The 26314-nt window shown below is 36.7% G+C and overlaps 1 protein-coding gene across 4 annotated transcripts in view; it reads right to left on the bottom strand.

Moving 5' to 3' along the window:
- PDXDC1 (pyridoxal dependent decarboxylase domain containing 1) overlaps nucleotides 1-26314 on the bottom strand; it is a 75789-nt gene that overhangs the window by 2635 nt on the left and 46840 nt on the right. For 3 of the 4 annotated variants that reach the window (XM_013176919.3, XM_048067092.2, XM_048067084.2), the window contains 20 exons: nucleotides 20124-20197; nucleotides 19531-19596; nucleotides 18735-18818; nucleotides 17698-17844; nucleotides 15425-15614; nucleotides 12945-13013; nucleotides 12393-12471; nucleotides 11530-11614; nucleotides 10645-10693; nucleotides 10436-10537; nucleotides 10065-10190; nucleotides 8947-8997; nucleotides 7747-7810; nucleotides 6283-6371; nucleotides 5468-5573; nucleotides 4375-4546; nucleotides 3596-3714; nucleotides 2591-2712; nucleotides 986-1078; nucleotides 787-883 (listed from right to left, as the gene is read on the bottom strand). In XM_013176919.3, coding sequence (XP_013032373.3) covers nucleotides 787-883; nucleotides 986-1078; nucleotides 2591-2712; nucleotides 3596-3714; nucleotides 4375-4546; nucleotides 5468-5573; nucleotides 6283-6371; nucleotides 7747-7810; nucleotides 8947-8997; nucleotides 10065-10190; nucleotides 10436-10537; nucleotides 10645-10693; nucleotides 11530-11614; nucleotides 12393-12471; nucleotides 12945-13013; nucleotides 15425-15614; nucleotides 17698-17844; nucleotides 18735-18818; nucleotides 19531-19596; nucleotides 20124-20197 — 1984 coding nt within the window. Of the gene's footprint in view, nucleotides 1-786; nucleotides 884-985; nucleotides 1079-2590; nucleotides 2713-3595; nucleotides 3715-4374; nucleotides 4547-5467; nucleotides 5574-6282; nucleotides 6372-7746; nucleotides 7811-8946; nucleotides 8998-10064; nucleotides 10191-10435; nucleotides 10538-10644; nucleotides 10694-11529; nucleotides 11615-12392; nucleotides 12472-12944; nucleotides 13014-15424; nucleotides 15615-17697; nucleotides 17845-18734; nucleotides 18819-19530; nucleotides 19597-20123; nucleotides 20198-24028; nucleotides 24196-26314 lie in introns of those variants that run through there. The other variant, XM_066977507.1, reaches the window with a different exon arrangement.

Here is a 26314-nt window from a genome sequence, read left to right as displayed (position 1 = left end):
ACACACAGCTGGGCTGTTTTTCTAGCTCCAACTGACACTTCGCTGAGTTCAGAAATATTCTTAAGACTCTGCTGCACTTTTTACAGTGAAAGTTTATAATTTTTGAGAGTATTATGCTAGTACATCACCAAGAATGATGCACAAGCTATGGATAGTTCTTTTCACATCACCAGTCATGAATTACAGATAGATGAGTAAAATAATAGCCCTATATTCTGTAATATTCCATTCATTACTGTCTCCTGCAAAGCCGTGTTCATGCTTGTCCTCAGCTAGTTTTAGCCTGTCCCTTTTCTCAGACATTACACCATTGCCTGGAAACTAGTACTTCATCACTGCGACACAGCTCCATGACATCTGAAACCAGAATTTCAGACAGAAATGAAGTTCAGGTATCACAGAACATACATGGGAGCAATACTCTAACACCCAAGAGCTCCCTACCCCACTACCTTACATATTTTGACATTCCAAATAAACTCCAAGGATACAAACTTTTGCAATGTGTGCGGCCAACAATTATTCCTGCATTAACAAATGCCAATATCCAATACAGCTTTTTTTTAGAATGACTCAATATGCAAGAATAAAATGCAAACTAAACAAGAGGTTAGGAGATTTTCTTACTGAGCATTACAGAAGTGAAGTGCATGTTCCTTTACATCTTGAGGGTGGATTATGTCATTCGCAATCAAATCAGCACAAGAAAGTGTGTTGCAGTTTCAGTATAAAACTGGAAACATCTAGAACACAGCTTAACATGGCTGCATATGCACTGAGTCCTACCTGCTGTTAAATTAAATGTTCTTCCCTTTGGTGAAGCTTGGAATGGAGAAAACCAGTTCAGCACAGAGCCTACTACAGGTATTTGCCGTAGCAGCCCCTGTGAAAGACACAATCAAACACTGGCTGGTGAGCACACTACCTGTGTTGTGACGAGTTATTACAAGTTACCTAGATAGCTATTTTTTTTTTATAGTCTTACCTCTTCCAGAAGTCGTTCTTCATTTGCTTTCTGAAGCTGAAGTTGTGCTTCCTGTATCCCTTTTCTAACGACTTCAGTCATGTTTTCCAACAGCTAATAAAAAGTGAAATTATATTATTATATACAGTATTTAGACTTGAAATTGTATTTTTTAATTCAGGCTTTGAGAATGTAAATTGAGTAGTCAGATATCTTTTTCTAATTTAAATTTGCATTTGACAAGCCCTATTTCATTGCTACTGTAAATTAAAGAATGTACAGGATTTAAAATATATATATGCACAGAGGACAGAACATCATTTTAAGCAGGAATGGTACATTACTTCTCTTTTGCTTCGAGATCAACTTGTGACCCAAATTCATCAAATGTCTGCTTAGCACAGAAGTGTTCCTCAGAAGCTGAATCCAACAGAGAATTTTTAAGCTTATAAAGTGTGGTTTGGTTTCCAGAAGTGCCCAGAACTAAGTCAGACTCACAGCAAGCCTAAAGCCACAGGTATGTGGCAGCCCAGATAAGGCTCAACTAAGGCTTGCAAATTTAGTGTACGACTGCCACTATGACCCCTGTGGCAGTCTATGCCAGCATCAGTGACATTTTATGTTGCAAAGCACAAGCAGCTTTCTGGGAGGATAAAAAAAAACAAAAGATCAAAAACCAAAGCCACAGTTTTGTTGCGTGCAAGAAAAATGCCAATTTGCACAATTTAATGGGCAATTAATTTAATTTTAACATTGCGCGAGCCTTTGGTGACAGCTACTTCCTCCAGAAGGCCAACAATTTAGGTTACTGTCAGTTAATAAAAACAAAGGGAAAAGTGGGATCTGCTCCTTTTCTCTAGGGGAGAGGCAAGACAGAAATTGGTCACCACAGCAAGCTAAATAACCCAATGTACTGGCTACATGGAGGAGGTGAATTGACTACAGAAGGGGCTTGAACATCAATTTTGAATCAAATGTTTTAAGATTGTTTCAGTTCCACATTTTTTGTAGTTGGTTCCAGGGACTGCATCTTTCAGAGTCCTCCACTACTCTGTTCTCCCCTAGAAGCTTCAGGATAAGAGTAACACATATACCAAAATTCAGTTCCTAATCTCTCAGCTGCAAAAGATCAAAAAATGAAGGAACACTACAGCCAATTGATCTTCTATAACCTCACCTTCAAAACAGCACAGCATGTCAAAAATGGGTAAAGAGGCTCCAGAAAATACTACCAGAAAAAAATTAATTGCCAAAATCAACATTCCCATGGGCAGAAATAGGCCTGTGGGATGTCTTAAGTTCTGTGGGTTTTTTTGTTTCTTGGTTTTGGTTTTTGTTCACATTTGTTTTGTTTTTTTTTTTTATGTTGAGGAAATTAAATGCCCAGTGCTTTAGGAGTGAAAGGACAGACATTCGTGATGAAGGTCATTTAGGAATACTGCTATGCTTGATCCTAACTGGAAGGGAGAACTCTAGTCATATAAATGCTTTTACAAAAAGGACTTACATTAGCATTAGTAATTTAATAGATAATTTGTAACTTAAGTTATTATGCCACTGATTTTTCCACACATTTTAGGGCAGTTATCTGAGACTTTTTATATTTATTAACTTATTAACACATACTCTTGAATTTTCTTCGATTTCTCTGCCTGTTGCTGCAATAGTTTCAACTAACTCCGACACATCCAGATCCTCAGTTACCATGCCAATATAAACACAGTTCTTCTGTCCTCCAAATTCTGGGCCTGTGAACATAGGGAGAATCGAGTGTTTGTGAAATATAAAAAATGTATTCTCAGAATACATGCCATGCCCTTGCTTATTAATCTGGAAATTCTAATACACGCACACAAAGACAAACACGCACACTTCAGTAATTAAGTACAATATCTGCATAGGTATAAACTACGCAGACTACAAAAACTCAGGTATGTGGGTTCTCAAAAACAACAGAAAACAACATCTAAACAAGATGAACACTGGATATTTCATACAGCCAAGGGATCACATGATAAATATCAGTGTTGAATATGCTTCAAACTTGTTACTTTTTGCCATCTACCAATTGCTTGGTTCCACAATTCCAGGGTACTTAATCTTTGAAGGCAGACTTAGAAAAGATCTGAGATTCAAGTAAACAAATTAGTATTATTACATCTGTAATGTGGCACCGTATATTCTTGGAAGTGCTGCTAATTATCACAAAAGTCATCTGAAGCTTTAATCTAGCCAGAGAAAGCAGTGAATTGGTCAGTAGTTTTTTAATGAGACCTGCTTTTCACTAGATACCAAACTTCCCGAGAAGGCTCAGTTTACAAAGGGAAACTTGTGGCTTTCATTCCCTCGGACAAGAAAACCCTTTCAGGTCTGGGTGCTCATAGGTCAGTTTTCACAAGTATTTCTGCAAACAGTGCAAGCAGCTCACCCTGCTGAACATTTACCAACTCAAATAAGGGATGAGGAGGACACAGAGTTACAGATGTTGTTTCTAAAGGAACTACATACACAGCAGTGTAATTTTCCATTATAATAACCTACGTATGACTGACCTCTTGAAAGGTTATAGCACAACCAGTAAAGTGACTGGTAGCTTGAATGTAAGTTTTTTTTTTTAAATAGTGTAGTTACCCAAAGAAAAAGTGAGATCCGACTCCAGTTCATTTAATTTTTTCAGAAGTTCTGTGTTAATTTTTTCTAATTCTTTTTCTTGTTTGTCATCATTCTTCCCATCACTGTGATAGCTGTACCTTCAAACCAAGTCAGAAGAGTCAGTTCACTTTACAGTACATTTAAAAACAACAAAACACAGATCTGCACATCTAGCATGTTTCTACAAATTTCTATATTTTACAAACCAAAAGCTTAAAGCAACATTCTAAACCAACCAGTTTAATGGCATTTGTAATCAGCTTTTTGGTTGGGCATGAGGTGAAGGCTGGCCAGTGCAAACTTAACTGAACACAACAGATTTCTAGGTAATAAACTGATCATACTTTAACTGCTTTGATTGTACAGAATCGTACCCAGTAGACTGCATCAGATGATCAGAATACACATTTAAAGGGTTTTATTCAGTATATAAGTGAATCTCATCCTAGACAAAAACGTATGCTATGCTTAGTTAAATAAAGCAACATTGCATGTTACATTTCTGTTTAACAGACCAGCATATTGCCTCCGATATTAGACCACTGCTCTAATTTTGCTTAAACAGCAATTCAGCTTTTCTAAATAATAAAAAAATTGTTGTTTTATTTAAAACAAAAACACTCAAATGTCAAGTGAGGACAAAGACAGAGACTAATCAGCAAGCAACACATCCAAATTGCTAATAAAGAGACCCTGTATTCATTTGTGCTACTGTACTGTCTATCCAAACATAAAGAAGAAAATACTGAAAAATGTACCTTACAACACCTAATCCTGGCCAGCTGAGGTCTTCAATATACAAAAGGCCTACTGTTCTTCTCACTTCTTGCTCAAACTCCTCTCTCAGTTGCAGTGTACTTGTCAATACTGGTATCTTCATCTTTAAGCAGTCTACCAACTGATCAACATCTTGTATTTCTGTCCCTAAAACTAAAGAGCTGATGTATTAGCATACAAAGAAAGTGAATGGACATACGCACAGATGTCTGAATTAAACAAGTAATCTGTAGAGAAACCACTTTGTAAGTTAATTGTAAATATAATTCAAGATAGCATCAATGTATCTTGATCTACATACCAGCCTTTTTCTTCATTTGCAGTGAAAAAAGGTGAGTTTACAAACTAATACGGACAATACCCTTTTCATTGCATCTGTAGCTAGCATCAGAACTCTCTTCCCATAGCCAAAAAGACAATGAATTTGCTTCTATACTGTTTAAAAAAATCAAAATCACAGCATCACCAAGTAATTTTATTCTGCAGTGTACCTTCCCATGTACACTAGGATCCTCTCACATCAGCATCACGTGCTTTGCTAGCCTAAACTGCTCAACCCACACAAGCTAAAAGGAGCCACAATTCATCGCCTGAGCCTCTGAAAGTTGCTCTATGCATCTGCTGGGTCTAAACAAAGCATGCATATGGTGCTAGCTTAAACATCAAATTTACAACGTTTTCCAAAATGCAGATTTTTTTTCCTCATACAACAGTAATTACAGAAAAACCTTGGGGTTTAGTAAATAATTCTTCTGGTTAATCCTTCATATTTCTTTTATAACTCTCAGAAGCCAAGAGCTTCTCCTGTTGCTAATGAATTTTAAAAAATAATCAAATAAACATCTATCTCTGCAGATGTAACGAGGTAATGTCACATACAATAACTGAGCTACCTCTAATGTACCTGCTACCAAGGCACAAAGGAATGATAAAGTCAATATAGATTTATTGGGAAAAAAAATCCTCACCATAGTAAAGACTTCCTTGAGTATATCTGCTTTTACACCAGGAGACTGATGTACAATTTTATGGCAAATTCCAATTTTACAAGTGGCTGAGTAAAGTGAATGTTACCTGCAGAAGTCATTAACGGGCTGAAACGCACACATGTGCCCTCATCTTCCAGTTCTACCACATCAACCCCACTGGCAGGAACCAGCTGCGCCAACTGCTCTCCTAGCTGAAGAGACAAGGCCCAGTTAAAGAAATGCACAGAGGTTGGCCCTGCAGCCACCAGCTCAGGTCAGACTCCTCCCACAGCTAAGGAGAACCACTTGCTCAGCACAGTTCCCCGTATTTCTCAAAATCGCCTCTGGTAACACAGTACTTTAGCTTGATGGTGATAAGACAAAAGTTGGACACATACTTAAATCATGAAAATTCAGAATAAGCTGCAAGTATTGTAAGTCTGAAGTTTCTACAAAATTGTGAAGTATGCTATGATTACCATGCAATTAATCCAAAAGAGAGATGTGCTCAGCTCTCCGTGAGCACAAGTTTCCAGAATTCTGTTAAGAGCTGGAAAAGAAAGTCTGTCTTCTCGTGATTAAACAAACATCATCAATGAAGTATATAGCCAATTAAGAAGAGTTCTGAAAGTTTTTGCATATTCCCACAAGCCCAAGGGGAAAAAAAAAAACTACCAAATGTTTTAAGATGCAGTAATAATGTTAGTAACAATTACAAGCAAAATAATCAAGAGTGAGAAATCAACTGTGCTTCCGATCAAGTTCACCTTTGTAATCCCAAATTCCCAGTAGATTTTGCAAAGGATACCAGATCAGAAGATATTACCAAGCTTGTCTAATAAATCTTTTATACAGAGGAACCCCTGGAAGCACTCAACTCTCATTTCTTTTTCTCCTAAAGAGGAAAATATCCATTCTTACCCACTGATTGAAAGTGTCATAAATGTGTCCTTCACTGCTTATTATGGGGTGCGGAATAGTTGAGGCCTGTGCAGCGTGTGAGGTTTGATCTGAATCCAAAGATACAAGAATCACAGAAAGAGATTTGTATTTACTTAATTAAACAAAAGGCAGCCTAAAGTTCAGATAAAAGATAAGTACATTTCTTAGGTAATGTGACACATCTACACTATGTCAAGCAGACTAACAAGGAATTTTTTAAGGTATGCTGAACATGAAAAATATTAGGAGTCAAAGAGTTGAATGTACTAGCTTTAAAAACAATCCATAAAATACTTCTCACATTTCTGAGGTTCAAGTCCCCCCATAATAAAAACAGGGCTTTTGCGAAACAGAATCCTGTCACAGCAGGCTGCAATATTTAATTTGATGCATTTGGCAACATTTTTAAATTGAGATTGAATGATTAATTTTTACTATACGCAAATAATACTAAGGACTTAAAAGCCCATTATATGCACAAAATATGCAGAAGTGGGCCAAAGATTTTACATCCTTAGAATTCAGGTGGGTGACTTCTCCCTAGTAAAGCTGTTCAGACAAATGCATCAATGGATAAAGCTATCCAACAAGTCTTTTCACTGGACCAAGACGAAGAGGTTTACTTCATAAGTGTGACCACTAGTTAGATTAAGAACCTTCCCCCATGCAAAACACAAAAAAATCCACAGAGAATTAAAATCAACACTCAACAAAACTACAGTTTTCTATCAGTCATTTGCCTCACCCAGCTGGACATGGTCCCCACATTCAGAATGTGTGCATTCAAGCAGCATAAACAACATCCTCTGTTGTAATCAAAAGGACAAAATTCCTCTTCCTGTGAGAGGACATCCACGTAGGGATGTTCTGCCCTGAGCCACGTTTGGTGTGGCTACCATACCCATTGACATGATTTGCAGAGCTGGTCATCACGTGCTCTGCTATTTCTAAAACTACTGCAACAGAAAACAGCAGTAAAACAGAGAAACATTGTTCTGGCAACTAACCACTAAATGTTTGAAAGAAACAAAGTCTGAACAAAAACAATGGAAGATTTTCCCTCAACAGTACCTTCAAACGCAGTCTGCAGCTTATGGGGGATTATCATCATCTGCTCTCATGATCAAAATCATATGCAAAGTTCCTCCAGTCAAGACAGGAGAAATGACTTGCTGTGCACATTTAGAACACTGCAGTCTATCTAAAAAAAGCTATCACGTGTATGAATTCTATCACTAGATTACAACCAGTATTCACAACCTTTTCAAAGGCATGTTACACAAGAGAAGTGCACCACGTAAAATGTACCTAATAATAATTTACTTAAATCAAATTAATTTTAGCATTTGCAGTGTTTTTTTCTTGTTTGTTTGTTTTTTAAAGGAAGATAGAGAAGGTTGGTTTGTTGTGGTTTGCTCATTTGTTTCTAAATAAATCACATACCTCTATTTAAATACTTCTGGTAGAACTTGAAAACCACCACTGGTGAACTCAGTTCATCTTCAACCTTAATAAAAATTGAAATAATTTTATAAATATATTTGCAAACTTTTTAAAGATTTAACACTATACAAAATTCTTTAGACTGCTGAGTAAAGCAGATCATTTCGTTTTGATGACAGTAACAATGTTCACACTGTCTCAGTATTAGATGTTAACTCTGTAGGAGTCTGAGTAAGCATATCTGTAAACAGTGGAAAATAAATCACTATTCAGTTAAAGCAGAACTGTATTGATTTAATGTATGCATAACTGAACTTTGAGCACCATAAAACACGAAACCTAAGCACATTCACTAGCAAATAGATTGTACTGACAGAAGTCAATTTAGCTTTACGTATTTTCAGGCATTAATGATTAAAGAAAACATTCTTCAAAATCTGCCAAGAATCACTGGGAGATGTCAAGAAAGTTCCAGCAGGAATAATAATAATTGATTCTGCCTTGGAGATAGGAAAAATGGACTGGGCAACCTCTGGAGGCAATCCGAGTCCTAAGAATCCTAAAAATGCAAGGTTTATTTAGGTAGAAGGGGCAAGTGCTACAGTAACTCCAACTCCCAAAGCTCTTGGAAAAACTATTTTAAAAAGTTATCTTTCAGAATGACACTAAAAAAACTGTTGAACAGGACATTTCACTGAAATCGAACTTTAAATGAACACACCAGGTACAATTTCTGAAACAAATTCTGGAGTAAAACCCTCAAACTGGGATAATTTTTGCATAGAATTTCATAGGGTTCACAGCACCATCTCATGGGCAAGATGCAGGCAGAATGTATTTGAGAAGCTTTTGGAAACTGCTATCATAAATGTATTATCAGTTATGTAAATGTATTACTGAACAAATGGACCTTTTAAACGGGAATTAAGTTAAGCTCTGGAGACAATTTCTGGATGTTATTGTCAGCTCCAATGAATGCAAGAGTTCACAGCAATGGAACAAGTACAATCTAGAGGCCATACACAACCAAGCCACACAATTTCACCGAACACCTGAACTTAACTAAAAAGGATACCAAACATATTTAAAATAATTACTGTGTTTTAAATATTTTTAGATAATTTCCTTTGAGTCAAAATTAGTCTTATCAAATAGGTAAAGACTAAGCTATACAACCAAAGTATTAAATGCAGACCGTACCGAAGTTTTAATGAAATCCAGGTTTTTCAAGTTTTCCAGCAACCTTTGACTCTAGAAGACCACAGCAGAAAGGAAACAAAAACAGGACAAAAACAGTTTTAGAAGCTGAAACTTATTCTGACAAATATTAAACAGTCACACCATAACCTCCATTTGTTAACAAACCCCTATGAGGTGCTGGAGATCCATTTAGTTCTTGTTTATAAATGTAATACAAAACAAATTATTTTTTAATTACTAGTAAAACACTGAGTACAAAGTGTTTTTCATCAAGTCTTAAGTGTATTTGTTGACAAAGTTCCAGAGATAACGCAACTCTGTTGACTAACTGAAGCACAGTGTGTAGCAGAACAGTTAATTTTCCCAAAGCTACCATAGCAACTGGTTATGATAACTTTTTAAGTTATTTTCATTAGAAAAGACATTCTTGTGTGGTTAAAGACTATTAATAGACTATTATAAAAGCTAAGATCACTCTTCAATGCCACAAAAATCTTAATGACTAATGTTATTTTGTCACTCTTTTAGATCTTTCATGCCAATAGTTTCTTCATTAACCTTTACAGAAGCTTTCCACTTCCCTTTGCTCTTCTCTGAATTTTGAGAAAGTGCTATACTTTTAATGCAAATGCTTTGTATATAAACAAGGCATTTTCTAACATACATATTATATTGGATGTTAATTTTTACTGAAGGTTCTTAATTCAAAAATAGTAGACTTGGTACTGTATTTGAAGAAATGTGTTGAAATCCTTTTTGTCAAGCTTTATAATTTACTATTCCTTGAATCAGTATAATGCCAAGAAGAGTACAAAAATAAGTCTTTTAGCAGTTTTCAAGCAAAACAGTCAATATAGCAGTGATAGAAAAAAAAGATTATGTAATTTTACAGTTAGAAAGAACAAAAATTAAGTATTTCACATTAAAACTAATAAAATATACAGTCTGAAAACATTGTTCCCCCTAATATTACTGTTCTTCTCTGCTTAGAGACTCAGACTGTTAAACCTGATGAAGATTCTCAAGAACAGCCTCCAGCCCATACTCAGAGAAGCAAAGAAGCCATAACCAAGGCTACGTTGATCAACCAACCAACCAACCAACCAAGCGCTGCTTACTAGTTGTGAAGCATGCTTTATCCTTTCCACAATCCCATCATGGCCCAAGTACTGCAAGGAGAGCCACAGGGGCAGGGCACGAAGTTTCTCTACAGGCTGACTTGATGTTAGCCCAGCTGCTAAGGACTAAAGAGGAAAACAAACAAACAAAAATCTTCTATTAACATTTTTCCATTATTTCATTTTTGCCAGATTACAGAATGCGTCACAGTTTAAATAGGGGGTCTTGTGCAAATTATAATTTAGATGCTTATGATGCTTATTAAGCTAATAAGTTTAATAATGATGCTTATTAGAAAAGAAGACACTATACCACAATCACAATTAAAGTTTCAATGTCTTGATAATAATGACTGAAAAGCTGAACATACCAAAGAAGGATCCTCATGTCTGTAGAGTGTCACTGCAGGTACAGCTGGGAGACCCAGCCAGGAACCCAGAGTAAGAGTCATGCTGTCACATTTTGTAGCAGCCTGAAGTTTATTACAATAAGCAGAACATAAACCATATGTACTTTGATTAGATCATGACCTTAAAGTCTAAAGCACATTATAAGATTTCTAGACATAGTAAAACATACCAGTACAGAAGAGGAGACATAACCCAAAGCCAAAGTTGCCAAATTCACTCTAGAAAAATAAATGATATTAGCACATATTAAGTGTGTATTAAAAGAGAGCATTTTAATCTCCAGTTTAATATTGCATGTTGATGTGCAAAGTGAGGTCATTTTTGTTCATGCATTTTTTTTTTATGAACTATGCAGTAGATGTCGCTACATGGAATTCCAAGATGGTAAGCCCAAAACTAAAAATCCATTTCAATCTAAAAACATGACCAAACTTAAGGGAAATCATCCCCCTGAACTCCTACCCATAATTCAGCAACAATCTGGTATCAGAAATAAATAGCATGCAAATATAACACTATACAATGAAACATCAAAAGAAACAGTCTCTACTCCAGGTTCAGAAAAAATCTAAGAGCACTGGAGTCTTCAATAACATTGCCTAAGTTCTTCCAATTTATTTTCCTTTTAGTTTAATCTTCCTCCCAGTTACATTGCATTCTGCTCTAATGGCAGCCTTCTTGACAACCTTCACTGAAGTTGTCACACTTCATCCTCCTTTCTCATTCTCAATAATCACCATATAATGTCTCTCCTGAATTGTCCTATAAAGCCCTCTTTTCTTTGTATTCCAAGCTCTTCAAAGCATGGACAGATAAGATTACATTCTGAGTAAAAGTAACCAGTATCCTCGCTGAAATAATCACTCCAATTATTCCCGTAGATGTAAAACAATCTGAGTCTCATAGATGGATAGAATTATAGCCACACAAACTGCCTAACATGGCAAAAATCAAGATCGTCCTACGATCCTCCACTAGCTGGTTAGCCGTAAAGCTATTATTCAGACTTCTTAATGAGTATGGTTTATACAGAAAGAAATCTCAAGTTCCATACCCTTCTACGTGGAGCCACATATTATACTGCTCACAAAGTTCCTTCAGCCGCCCAAGTTTATCTGTGTGCCCAGCACCTGGTGTACCTTTGTTGAAAAGGGAAAAAAAAAAGCCATCACAAAGGATACGCATGCAAACCAGGACTCTATGAAAGAGGACCTCTTATACTGTTGTCAAAAAAGTCACTAGCAAGAGTTGGAAGGAGGATATGTAAAAAGAGCCAGCTACACAATATTCATACCTGGTTCATTGTGACATATGGACAATTGGTATTCTAGATAAATTAAAGATGCTTGCTTTGTTTGCCAATGTATGTTAAAAATACTCAGAAAATTAGATGTCCTAGGCACTGAAGGGCTCAGCAGCCTCAAAGAGATGAAAAGGTTTTTAATATTTTCAAAGTATTACTTCAGCTAAAAGAATGGAAACCAAAATTAACATCTCAGATGTATATATTTAAGTCCAAAGCAGGTAAGCCACCTCCTTCATTCAAACTTAACTTCGTTAACGAACAGTTTTGTTCTATTAACTAAAAGAAAAACGCAATTTTTTGATGCACATCCATCAAAAATTCTAAAGCGTTAACATGAAATTGACTTTCAACAAGAGATTTGTGTTCACTAAAAAAAGCTTTAGTTACATTAATGCACCAACATAAGCAGAACTGTAACAGTACAATTCACATTTGAATCAATTAAATAAAAACCCCTCTAGACAAACAATTGTCTGGTCATTAAGATACGTTACGACATTTCTTGGCATGCAAACACTAAGCTGTTTAAGAAAAAATATTTTTATTTTGGATTTTATATATATATTCATGAAATAAGTGTGCCTTTTTTATTATTTGTCCATAGCACTTACCAGCATTAGCCACAAGCAACAAAGGCAGTTTTCCAGACTCAACATCATCTTTAATCAATCTGTCCAACAAAGCAACATCCTGTTATCAATAAGAAAAAGATATGTATTTATAAATATGTGTATCAAACAATAGAGATTTGTTTCTGTTGAACTGGAAAAGTGCATTAAGAGTGAAAGGGAACAGCATGTTAGAGTTCTGAAAGATGTTCTTAACGTCTTTGTGGCTTGCAGTTTCTTCTTCTCAAAAAGGTAAAATAAGCCAAAGGTCAAAAAAAAACCTTTGTGAAAAATACAATGCAAATACATAGTGGACTTTATAAACATACCTTCTACTACACATATTCTAGAAATCCTGGACTAAAAAGCACATTACTATATGCCATTAAAAGTGCTGACATTCCGGAAAAATTTGTCTGATTATTACAGTTATAATATTGCAGACTTAAAGGCTGAAAAATTAAGTACATTAAGTGAATGTCAATAATGTTGTTAGGAGAAAGTTTATTAATAAAAATAAAAATAAAAAGTAATTCTTAAGGAAGACAAACTTACCATTTGATGTTGAGATCCAAACATGGTGTTACAAGGCACACGGCACATGCAAGAGAGGGGTAACCCTAGCTGCAATAAAAATGATGGAATTTGAACAACTGAGACATGCTTCAGAATACTCACTTCAAGCGTTTACAGAAATACACATATTAAGTGACGTAAAAAATAGTAAACGTGTCAATAAAAAGCTGGCTACTACATTTTGAACTAAGTTTCTTGCCAAAACTTTTAATCAAATTATTAGCAGAGAAAAGAAAGCACAAGAGAAACTCGGGGAAAAAAAAAACACACAATAGGTTTGGTTAGTACATGAACTGCATACAGCATTTCTACTGAGATATCTATGCACCTACCCTTTGAATGAATATAGCCTATAAGCAAATATGCTTTTTGCATGGACCCTATTACTCTGGAAGTTCAGTCACTTTACTACTGAGTAGAGAGCAATCTGCCTACTTTGAGCATACTGCTTAATTCACATGATTATGTTCATGTTCTTCCTTTGCTATAGAGGTAAATTTCAGACAACTCTGCGTAATTAACATGGGGGTTGGATGAAGGTCTCTTACACATTTTAATCTTTAACCTGGAAGATCACTAGGCAATTGAAATCTAGTTGATCATGCTCGTCACTCTGAACAGAAAGTTCATCAAATTAAGAGAACTACAGTTACAAACCAGTTTGTGTTTATACTTTTATTTGACAGAAGTTGAATTAATGTCTGATTGTCCAGTTACTCAGTTCCAATTTGTGCTCTGCAATATATGCTATTTCTCAAAGTCTAAGCTAAAACAGCATCACTTAAATTCAGTGATCACCTGATAAGGACAAGTTAACAGAAGTGCCTTATCTTTTGTTTGTACTCAGAAGCAAAAGGCTCCAAAAATACCAATTATTAGAATTATTAGCAGCAATTTTTTTTTTGTATTAAAAAGGTTCAATCAATAACTACATGCAACATTTTGCCTGCAAAAGACACCAACTTATTGCAATGAACTTTTACCACTTACTACCTAAGTCATTTTGGCCCAGACCAGTTCCTTCTGTGCTAACAATTTTATTTCTCTGCTGTCTACATTTTTAATCTTAGTAGTACCTCTACTTGTCCTCTCCAAAGACTTGAGAAAACAGAAGTCCCAAGAATTTGACCCTTATTTTAGTGTATGTTAAGTTTAAAAATATCACTGAACATTACGTATGCAACAAGAAAATCTGCATATGGTCTCAATCGTATGGTCTCAAAACATTCATGCAAATAAATGCTTGGCAAAACAGTTTTTGACCATAATTAAGAAAAATTGGATTTCGTTAAAGCACTGCTTTTTGGGGTAATTTGTTTTCTATTCCAAACAAAACTTTCTGAAATGGAACCACACTTCTCCCTGAATTGTATTCATTTCAAAAATGATAACATTTGTTGAAAGGAAGAAGTCAAAATCCAGTATATTTGGGTCTTTTTCACCCTGACCAGTGGCTTACAAAAAGCGCAAAGTGATCTAGAAACAATCACCCCGTCTTTTTAAATAAATAAACAAGGAGTTAGCATGTGGGTCGTTTCACTGGAAATATTCAGAAAATTTCTCTCCCTCCCACTGTATTGTTGCTGCAAAACATAGACCAAATATGCAACCTGAAACTACTTTTTCCCAGTCAAGTGTTTTTAATTTAAATATACAGTCCGCTACAGCTACTGAGGTTACTCACAGTATGGACTTCATTTCCTTTGCCAATGTTTTATAACTTTGGAAAGCGCGGTTAATAAAGCAATACCAACACACTTTATAGTATTTCTGTATTTCTAACTTAAAGATATTGCATTGGCATCAAAGTATGGTTTCACCTAAGATTCTCTTCCCCTCTCCCCTGTAATGTGTTGCTGTACAGTCACATTGCTATTGTTTTTACCATGAGGGAAAAAAAATATCTCAAAATCACCAAAGTTAAGCTCTTCCTAAAATCAGAACTGAACTTTTTTGAGGCCCAAGCTTCCTTGTTCAAAATACCTCTTTTCATGCTGTCTTTTAACAGGCATAGAAATCATCCTAAGTCTCAGAAACATAAATAATTTTATAAGGTATAAAAATCTATTATGCCCATAGAAAGGCAAAGTAGAGAAGAGGTTGAGAAGAATCTGCTTATGAGGAACACTGATTTGACAATGACAAGCAAATGTGTGGAAGGAACAGGAAAGCTGCAGAGAGAGACTGCCCAGCTTGCCTGACAATACATGTATTCAGTCAACACAGGAGTAGTGAGAAAAATTTGGAAGAACTATTAAAAGTGTAAGTTCCAGGCAGACAATTAGTTTTAAAGGAAATTTCTCACTAGTTCCAACTGATTTACAAGAGTGCTGTCAGTAGAAAGTAGCAGTGTCTTGCAGGAAAAGTCTGAATATATTTTTTGAATGTAAATTTCTAATAGGCAATATGAAGCCAGCCAGGTTCTACTTGCAGCTGAAGCCTCAACTGATTCACTTTACCTGATTGCAGAGAGCTTGGCCCAAGCCTGTTCTAGCTGCAGAACTAATGTATATAATGGGCTGCTTAGTATATAGCACATTAAATCCTTCCACTGTATAATCTTCATAGCGTGTGTGAATAACAAGTCGACAGATTTTTAGGAGACCTTCGCGATCATCTTCATGATAATAAGCTGACCCATTTTCATACCTGTAAGAAAATCTGAGTAAGTATGACCAAAAAAAAAACCACCAAAACCCAAACCAACAGCTAGTTTAGTGACTAAAATGAGCTCCTTCACTGGTTAGTGTTTTAAGAGGACACAGAAAGAGCAAAAAACTATCTTAACAGGAAAAATTCAGCAGAAGGAAGCTTTGTTGAAACAGGCTGAGATGAATAACGAGAGAAGCCCACTATATATATTGATTTAAACTGAGAGACAAAGTAAGAAGAAAAGAACTTCTGGGGTCCTAAAACATTTCCTTCACAGAGTTCAAAGCCTTGCTTGGTAAGAGCTGGGGTAGAGGAGAAACACATTAATGGGTTTATCTGAGTTTATTATATGTAAATTCTAGACTACTGATCTTCAAGAGAATGCAACATGACATCCTTTAAGTTATATTAGTAAAAACTGGAATAAGATACATGAAATAGGGTAAATGGGCAGAAATGGGCAAACTTTATTATGAAGTCACAAATAAATATTTCATAATAGCCAAAAGTTACTGATGCCATTTGTAATTTACAAGGTTTGAGAGTAATACCACAATTTATTCAGTACACTGCAAAGCAATTTTCCAGATGTTTTAGATGGGTTACGTAAATGAAATATTTTTCTTCCCTGGGAATATTTTAATGATTTTACAGCTCTTTTGCCTTCAATCTGATTTATTAAGAACATTTCTTTGGGGCTTGTGAGTGTGGGAGGGTGTTCCTGCTCCTCCCCTTCCTTTTTTTTTTTTTTGAAACCCTTCTAAGCATTGAACACAAATCAGTACATTAAAACTTACAGTCAAGAAATAGGAGCAAAATAAACAAAGAATAGATAAGGTGCAAATGTTCTGCAGAGTGCAATCTGTTAACTGTCGTAACTACAGAAAACAGCAACAGCAGAAACAGCAGATACCTCAATTTATAAAGCAACTTGCATGCTAGATATTTCTTTTAGCATTTTTTGTGCAACAAGTAAATCAGTAGTCTTGGGACATTTAAGAACAGCATTTACCCACAAGTTTATGTAAAGGCACTGAAACAGATTGTCACAGACTATCTGATGCACAAATCCTGCTGAGTACTCCAGGGTTGAACTCCAAACGACCCACATGTAAACATTTACTTCACCTTTATGCAACATTTCTGTAACCTAACGTGGGCACAGGAAAATCCCTCTAGTGTTGCTCATAGCCACAGAAAATGTCAAGAGGTATGAAGCAGTTTACAGCATGGTATTTGTTAAATGCTGTTGCTTATGAGTCACAAAACTTTGGGGACCACATTCTGTCATTAATTACAAAATCACATCTCTCTATATATACATAAACATTTGGCAAAATACCTGGGTTACCTGCAACTTCCCATATTTCATCATCACACAAAGTTTCAACATATTTAAGTCAGACAGATAGACATTATCATTGAATTTATAAAATAATCCTGATGGAGGTAAGCCTAACAATGTAAGAAGAATCCTTTACGATCTATAATTCAAACAATTAAATTTGTGTTAACTTTATATATTTAGCTATATTAACCATTTAATCTTGTACTACACACAAGAAAAAAAAAGCCAACACTTCTCAGTAGCACTGGCAACATTTTCTGAAAGATGCAGTATTGTGAGAGTGATAAAATGTTTTTTTGTTGTTTCAGGAAGAAAAAAGGAATTTCTCATCAGTGAATCCCTTCCTACCTAGAAAAGTGAGCTAGACCCAGGAAAAGCAAAGGACAAATTAACTGAATACTACTTTCAAAAATATGAAGCACCTCAAACCACAGCAACACAACATATATCTCAAAAAAAAAATCAGTTAAATGATCAACCAGCTATATGTTGGAACTGCACTTTGGTCCTTAACTCCACCATATAGCCACTATAAGAAGATTTTTATGGCAACCATATTACTAACAAGTTCTGCCATTCAATGTCTTTAAAAAAAGAAAAAAATGTGATGTGTTAAAGATCTTTCAAAGAATACTTGTAATTTCATGATAGCAGTTTATTTTGTTGATATCACACGTATTTTTAAACAATTACTACTGCCCAGTTGTACTTAAGTTATTTACAGCAACTCACCTGAAAAGCCTGCAGAGCCAGAGGGTAGTGTCAGAAAGGATCCTTGTTGTAAGTTTTCTCAGTCTTTCCCTGTCCAGCACTGATATATAAGCAGCCAAACTATGCCCCAGTAGAGCCATGTGACCCTGTTCACCAACATTTTGAAGTCTGCAAGCCAGAACAGAGAAATTGCCAACTAAATACAAGTCACGAACGTTTCAGTAAATTTAGGTTTGCATGTTTTCACTACAGTAGTAGAATTTGTTGACATGCAATTTTAAATATTTATCAGAGGGAAATACTGTATACCAGTCTCCCTCTTGCTGTTGTATGTTACTATACTAAAATACCAGTGTAGACATTGCACATTCACTTGGCCTAGCTGCTTACAGTAACACCTCAGCTTCTTTTTAGCCATTCAAGGTAAATCCTACTGATAACTGAAGGTTTACTGTGATCAGCAAGCATGAGTTGGAACTAGGCACCTTATCTGCACTGTGACTTCAATGTGCGTTAAACATATACCTTCCCTTCCTCATGCTGAGAAAACTCAGGAGACCGTTATTATAGCATAGCTTTCATTAGTTTATTTTTTTTTCCTGTTTTTCTTCCCCATCTCCAAACTGTTTTTCAAATATCACTGAACTTCGACAGATAAGTTAGTATTATTTCCATTTTGCAGGAAAACGGAAACCTCTTTTAAACTTCACAGGACGAGGTAGTAAATATTTTTGTTGGCATTCAAAGACGTAAGACTTTCAGACTTGAACCAACTTTCAGAAAGTAAAAAACAAAACGAGCTGTCATATCAGAGAGAATTCCATTGTACAACTCCATTTACTAATAGCCCTAACTCAATGAAAGCTTGATAATTTTAGGAAAGCCAAGCCTAATGCATTATTCTGGTTCACTATATAATGTAATTAAGTAGCCTTTAAAAAGTCACATGGTTGCACAGTATCTTTATACATTTAAGCATTTTAAAGTGCAAGCTCTGTAATATCAGAGTAGAACAAAATCAGGTATCTGCCACATCCAACAATTCATATTGACTTTACCGGTAGGCCTGTGAAGACTCCTCTTCCTCCTCACCATGCATTAGGTTCTGAACTAACTGAAGTATGCTCACCATGTCCTGGCCACTGGGTTATCAGTGAGGGGAAAACAAAAAAAAACATCAGAAAAAAACAACAAATTAAGCACCACTGTCTAGCAAAGAGGCCATTTAGGACACAATGACATTTGGAAATGCTTTTCATTCTTAGAAAAAGCTAATTCAGTGTCTCCACTCCAAAACAAGGTTAATTTATGTACATAAAAGACTTCAATAGATTTTGCAATGTTTTCTGAAGAAAAAATTTCCTCTTCCAGAGCAGAGGTTACAACAAATTTTAAGTCTGAGTTTTCAGATGTAATGATTTTATCTGCCATATGCACAAAAGCTCCATACATTTTTTTAGACAGCTGTGCTAAACTGGATTTCTAAGTTTTTATATTTATTTATTAAAAAAAAAAAAAAAAGGTTTTCTGCCTTGTCAGTCTCAGTTATTAATTTATTGTCTTGGTGTTTTAATTTTGATTCTATAGCACAGGTATATCTATATTTATTATAATGTCTTAATGACGATATGTACCAATGCACCAATTGTTTCCAATAGTTCAAAATTTCAGTCACCTAGGACAAGTAATTTTTTTTTCCCTGCACGAATATGGAAAAAGTCACAGAAGTTGTTACAATGCCAGACTATGGTAAATGCTCCTGTTTGCCTTAACACAGAAGTGTTATGTGTTACATGTATTTTACATATTCTAAACAGTATAGAACATTATTATCCAAAAACTGTTGTTGCCCACCTGCCTTGTAGTGGTCCAGGAATATCCTTCCGTGCATACTTCTTTTCATTTTCCTCCTCCGCTTTTCTGTGTTAAAGACACAAGAACAAATTATGTATTTAGTTTGTGTTTTATAGCATCAATGTAGCTGTCTTGCAAAAATACATGCTGATATGTTCGCAACTTATTTCACTGAAAAGTTTGATAAATCAGATGAGCCCAAAACAAAAGTTTAGCCAAGACTGGATTAAAGAGATTCTAAAATGTTTCTTCAATGCTTTAACAGAAAATGTTAAACTTAAAGAAGAGTCTCATATACAGACATATTAAAAGTTACTTGCACAGCAATAGGAAAAGATCTAACAACCCTGAAAAAAATGGACTTGCTGGACTTACTCTGAATATTACAGAACATGCATAAAAACATGTGTGGATATTTTAAAAATCCTATTATTTGAGAAACAGCAGTTTGTTTAGGTATAAGCTTCAGAAGGACAGGACGACCTTCAGCTACCAGGAAAATGAGTTCTATCCCACTTACTGACAATGGCATAAATAATCATACCCTGAGCACAAATAGGTATTGTGTTATGGTTGTTATTCTTTGTACATACCTTTGATTGTCTTCTAGCATCTTCATTGCTTCATTCAGATTCTTTCCCATTTCTGCTAGAGTAGGGTCAACCATCTGTCAGGAAAATAAAAGATAACTTCTATCAAAGACCAGAACAACATTTATCTTACTATTGTCCCCACAACACACTCAATACAAATTCATGCATCAGACACGCATGTGTACTCATTTAAAAATAATGTGCTGTATAACCTGAATCCAAAATAGACAAAAATGAAAACATATTATTAACCTAAAATAACTAACCCAAAACAGAACACAGTTATGATGTGGATTTTATTATTGATAGATCCAAGATTCTCACTAAAAAAAATCCTCTAGCCCCTCTGCCGTAACAGGAAAAAGCCATGAAAAACAAAACAAACAGACCACGATCAATGGATAAACCCAACACTATTATTTCTTACAAGAAAGGTACCTTCTAGAAAAAGAAGCTGTTTGGGAAGCTGAAAACTGACTAGTGTGACCAAGGCAGGTTTTAGGTCACTGAGTTGCAGCCTCTAGCTGCACAAAACAGGTTACAAATCATGAATTCACTCCTGAGACCAGGTAGCAACAGATCCCTGGTAAAGAGCCCGTGGGGGTGGAAGAACTTTAAAAAAAAAAAAAAAAAGTTGAACCTATTTCCCATGAACCAGGTAACAAGTTCAAAGAAAAGCAAGTATTATTTTCTAAAGAACTGCTTTAACTGTGAAGAAGTTTCTTTAAGAAGTTGAACCCAAGAAGCCTCGCTACACTGACACAAGAGATCTGACCAGGAATATTTATCTGTTTAAGGATCGGAGGACATCCAGAAGCTTCCAGAGGATGTGAAAGGTATCATCTCAGGGCTTGGTTTACCTACAGTGGTTGATATTAAACAGTACTTGAGTATTAAATGTAGCCCATTATGAAGGTAGAAGGTAAAACCACTGATACCACTCATCAGATCTGACAGCAAAATACTCTAAGATACTCAGGTGACCCTTTCATCAGTCTCCCTTCTCCCTTTCTCTGCTCCCAAACGCACTGTAAGCATAGTGTCTGCAAATTCAGTAATAACCGTTTTTCAAGAGATTCGTCCTCATTCCAAAGCCTCCAGCAGTTAACCACTTTGACTGCTGCTTCAGTGGTTCTGTTGTTGTTGTGTTTTTTTTTCTTTTTCTTTGTATGTGTGTGCAATTGGTGGTTGTTGCTTTAAAAAAAAAAATCTTAACCAAGTTTAACACTTAAGCTTACCCTACCCATAGTGCAGGGCCATAATTCCTTGTCTGCACAGTATTTGAGCAGCAGGCCTCAAGGCCTGCACATGCTTTCCTGATGGAAAAGCGTGTAACTGTGCCGCATGCGTGGTGCGACACAGGCCAATATGTTTGCTCACGCAGAGGCAGACAAAAGCAAATTTAACCGCAGAAGGAAGTGGGATTAATTTATATGAGGATTTTACACTACTTTCATCCGGAGGACTGATCAAGGAGGAAAAAAATGAGAGTTACCATATGTTCAAAGACTATTTTTACCAAAATATTTAGAGATTTAACTCATATCATAGCAAGTGGTAGGTGGCTGGAAGAATCAGTAGCCAGGCATGGTCACACTGGCTCAAACCGAGGCTGAGAGCTCTCTGCAGTCTGTCCTTTTAGGACTGGCCAGTAACTAATGCTTCGGGGCAGAATAAAGAACAGTGTATTCCATAAAGTTCTCCCACAGTAACCCCCAGCAGCTAACAATAGATGTTTGTTTGTTTGTTTGTTTTTTACACTTCTGGCTTCTATAACATCCAGTGGAGGTGAGGCCCACGACTGCTTCATATGCTGTGTGACAGCAGTACAAACTTGCAAAGTTCGTAACCTCATCGCAGAGATAAAAAATACCTGTGCTGCAAGCATTTGGTACTCAGAATACAACATACAGAGCTAGGCAAAAATCCTAAATATGATCATTGGCAATATTTCCATACATTTTCGAAGTGTCCAGAGTAGCATCACATCAAAGAAACTCTAGAAAAAGGTCTTAGAGACTCCCTGGAGCACAACTGATTTTTAAGGGAGTAATAATAGACATAACTTACTGATGTGACTACTCAATCTCACATACTTTGCTACAAGTTGCCATAAAACACTAGCAATGCTAAGGCAGTTATTTGCTTGAACTTTGCGTAGAGTTACATGCAAATATTCAAACAGATCTGTTGGAGATGCTGACACAAGATGTAGAGCCATTACAAAAAAGCCTCTGTGTTGCTTTTGGTTGTTACTAACACAATTAATTCACCTGCTGGAACGACAGCAGCTGTTAAAGCCTGCATATGCTTACCTTGTGACTCACTGAGTCTCAGTGGCAATTACCCATGCATGAAACCCTTGTGTCAATAAGCTAGCAGAACAAAGACATAAAATACAGTTTTATGTCGTGAGATAAAGTCACGAGAAGTTACGCCAAGAAACGTAAAATGCTACGACATCCAGCAAGTCCTCCAGTTCTGATGTGGATTTAATTGGAAGATGAACCCCTTCTGCATTTTTCCAGCCGCTAAGTGGATGCACAGCAATTCATTTTCTCATTTGAACTACAGGATGCAAAAGAATCCTTTTGTTGCTGCACACTGAATTTTATACATGCTCCCTCCTCTGCTCAAATCAGTGAGGGCACAGAGGTGGGAAGGAGCAGACTATCTGCAGAATTTAAACAGCAAGAAAAACAGGTGTGGTGAAGTTGCAACAGCAAGACAGTTAGGGAAATTCTGGACGCACTTCAATAACATGCCATGATCACGTAGTACGTTGGTTCAGTTCAGTCTGTAAATAAGGTCATGTGTGGATAGACCCCAAGCAGCAGTAACAGAGGTTTTTTTCATGTTCTTGAAGTAAGACTAGCAGACAAGCTCTCCAATACTACCTTCTGACCACAGGTCCACATCCATTTTGGGGGAGGAGATGGGGGGTGCAAAACAGCTGCACAGATGTAAAAGGCATCCTGCCTGCACGAGGCTTTCCATGGGGACTTTTCCAACACAGTAAGATCTACAAACACAATTGTAAAACCAGTAGCCATAACACCTGGAGAACAGCAGAAGATGAACTTATATATGTGTAAGGGAAGTGCATCAAAAGCCTATCTTTCTCATGAAGATAAGAGAAACTTGTGGGCCAGAAACGTTACTGGCCTGGGGCAACCGGAGGTGGCCCTGCTGCATAAACTGCCCATCCCTTCCCAACAAACTGTGGAGCCATAATTTCGAGATCCTATAAAAGCAACCCACAAAAGCAAACACGGGAGACAGAACTTGGAAGGTGTTAACCTGAATTTAAATACCCATCTATGCAACCTGAAATTCTACTCTTAGCTTGCATGGTCACCACTGCCAGGCCATCAAACTCATTCAGAGCCTTCCTCCTTAGGCACCTGAAAGAGCCTTTTGTCTTCCTACCTGAGAATCTTCACATAGCAAAACTGCAGACTGTTTCAGCTCTCAAAAGCATTTTGAAATGTTTGTTGCGTAATTCACTTTCATGTGAATGTATTTTCAGAAGGCTGAATGTCTTTCATTGCACTGCTTGTCGATCTTCAACGCACTGCGCTTAGAAACTTACATTTTGTTTCAGTGCTTTAGTTTATGTAGGACTTCTAGCTATTTACTGGCCTGACAAAAAGAGTAAGTTTCAGGGGCACTTATTTGTTTGCTTGTTTATGAGTGGCTAGGCCAGCAAAGCTGGATTTCTTCTTCCTTGCTTCTTGATTACGCCTGTTAAAAATTTACCTTCAAAACAAGCTGCTTGTCCAGTCATTTAGTGCCTACAGTCCCCATACGAGTATATTTACAACCCATCTTGGAAGGAGAAGTAAAACCTTCACAGGACAAACAACGCAAATACAACATTAAAGCAAGGTGCACTGACACTCCACCTGAGCTCACTTCCTTTCACCAACAGGCTTCATCGTCGAGTTCCTCTGGACCAATTTGTTTGACCTCCTGCAGGGTTTGCATCCTTCACGTGCACTATCCCAATAAACTTGTTTTCAGCTCTGCAGTTCTTTCTGCCAAGTACTAGGAGAACTTGTGGGAAAGCTGTGGGCACTTCTATCCTCCATCCAGCACAACGGAATGTTCATGCCTCTAAATTCTTCTCTATCTTGTGAGCTCACTTGCATTAAACACACTTTAACTATTTTTACCTTTTTTCCCCTGTTTAAGCCTGAGATGATTTATGAGGTTGCTTAGGCCTACAATTCCTGCAGAACTGAAGGACAGGGGAGTGGTGTGGTTGCTTCCTTTTAGATTGTGTCCAGCAGGAAACCAGTGAAGCAGGGGATTAGGTCTCCTGCAGCACAAGCCAGCTCTCAGTTAGCTCTGATACTTGTCAGCCTCCCCATACCTGCAGTAGCTCCCATCTCTAATATTAGCAAGTGGATCCAGGCTCACTATCAACATCCACTATAGATTTTCTTTTCAATATGCTTTTCCTTTGCTGAAAAGGCACTTAGGGAAAAATGCAAACAAGGAAACAACTCCAAAAACCGGGACATTACTTGCAGATGCAGAAACTGAAACTGCTCATATTAGCCTTAGTTTCTGCCCTCAGCCCTTCCCTGGGTACCGCGGGATGACTGACCACGGTTAGGTGATCCTTTAACCAGGTGGCTTCCAAGACATGCCATGTCCTTTCAAGCTCCAAGGAGGCACTAGCCACCACTTCGTCCTTCATTCAGCATCCCGACACCTCCTGCCCCCTCCGGTTCGTCCAGAACCCTGACATTCACTCGCCTATCTCATTCTTACCGGTTGTTGCCTTTGAGATGCGCTAATTAAATTCAGTAAGGTTAATGTTGTGAGAGGCACAATTTGTGTTTACTTTTGCAAGTAATGTAAGTGTAAAAATGTAATTACAAAATGTAAGTGATCTATTATTCTTTAAGCACTTTGAACTGTAAAATACAGGCAGCATGTCACACCTCAGGGTCACCTGGCAACAGGGGGAAAGATAAGGGGTCATCTCTGGTTGTGAGAAGACCGAACACCAATTACAAATTCCAAAGTGAGAATGCTGTTTCATATCAGCGTTTTACAATCTTTACTTTGCACTTCTGCTGGCTGTACTCCTAATGCCAGAAAGGGATGATTTCAAACAGTCTGCATAAACTATTCTGCGTGCAAAGAGACTCACAGGCGTAGCACAGTACTTCACCAGAAGTATGCCTTATTTCCCCCTTACGTTATTATATTTGCCTAGAAAAAAAGTTTTACCAGCCAAGAAAAAAAAAACGTTCTCAACAATAAATTAATCTCAAACAATGATCAGAATTCTTCAAGCCAAAATAATACTGTGTTTATTCTGCAGGCTAAGAAATGCCTTAGATGACAAATAAAAAAGCAGCACTTTCCTGACTATTAGCCTTGAATGCAGAAGGCTACTGTTACCACAAGGCTTCTGCTTACAGGCATTTGCTCTTTTAAACTTTATCACTTCCTTGTCATGCAGCAGGACTGGCACACACATCTGCTGTCACAAGCACTCCCTGAAGTTACCAGGATATTGTGGTAATTAATGCAGGAACAAAAGAAAAAAAAGTCACAGGCTGAGAGAGAAGCCCAAACAGTTTATTCATGTTTAGGGAAAACAGCGCTGCAGAGACAGCAAGGAGATGCAAAGAAAGAATTTGCCCTATTTTACCAGCGACAGTCACCTAACTTGAAACTTAAAATGTTAAAATCCTTCAAGAGTGGTCATATATGACAACATAAACGGAGCAAAAAAATCACAGATCTGCTGCCCAAACTTCTCGAGTTGAACACAGGCTTCCAGAAGAAATTAAACCTGAAATTCACCCCCAAATTTCTGAATTTCTGAAAAAAAAAGCATCCTAATTATACCACTGAAGACACACAGTGTTCATAAATTAAAAAACAAAAAGCCATGTCTGATAAAACAAAGATCACTTGCAAAACTAAACTATGAGATTGCTGGTGTGCACAACTGCATGTCAGATTCTACAAGTTCTCCTCGCAAGCCTACCATGCAATGTTTTCAATTCTCAAGAAGTTTCTCACACACTTAAATCATTTCATCTGCATGCAACTAATGAGTGTAGTCATTCACTGTCACCCTATAGTTAGGTGATTCCAACAAAAGGCCTTCTTCATTATGAAAAATACAAAGTTTTTACAAACTTTTATACAAATTAGAAAGCACT

This window comes from Anser cygnoides, chromosome 15 (assembly GCF_040182565.1).
Source record: "Anser cygnoides isolate HZ-2024a breed goose chromosome 15, Taihu_goose_T2T_genome, whole genome shotgun sequence".
Taxonomy (NCBI): domain Eukaryota; kingdom Metazoa; phylum Chordata; class Aves; order Anseriformes; family Anatidae; genus Anser; species Anser cygnoides.
The sequence above is the reverse complement of the archived record's forward strand: the minus strand, read 5'-3'. Positions and strand labels throughout refer to the sequence as shown.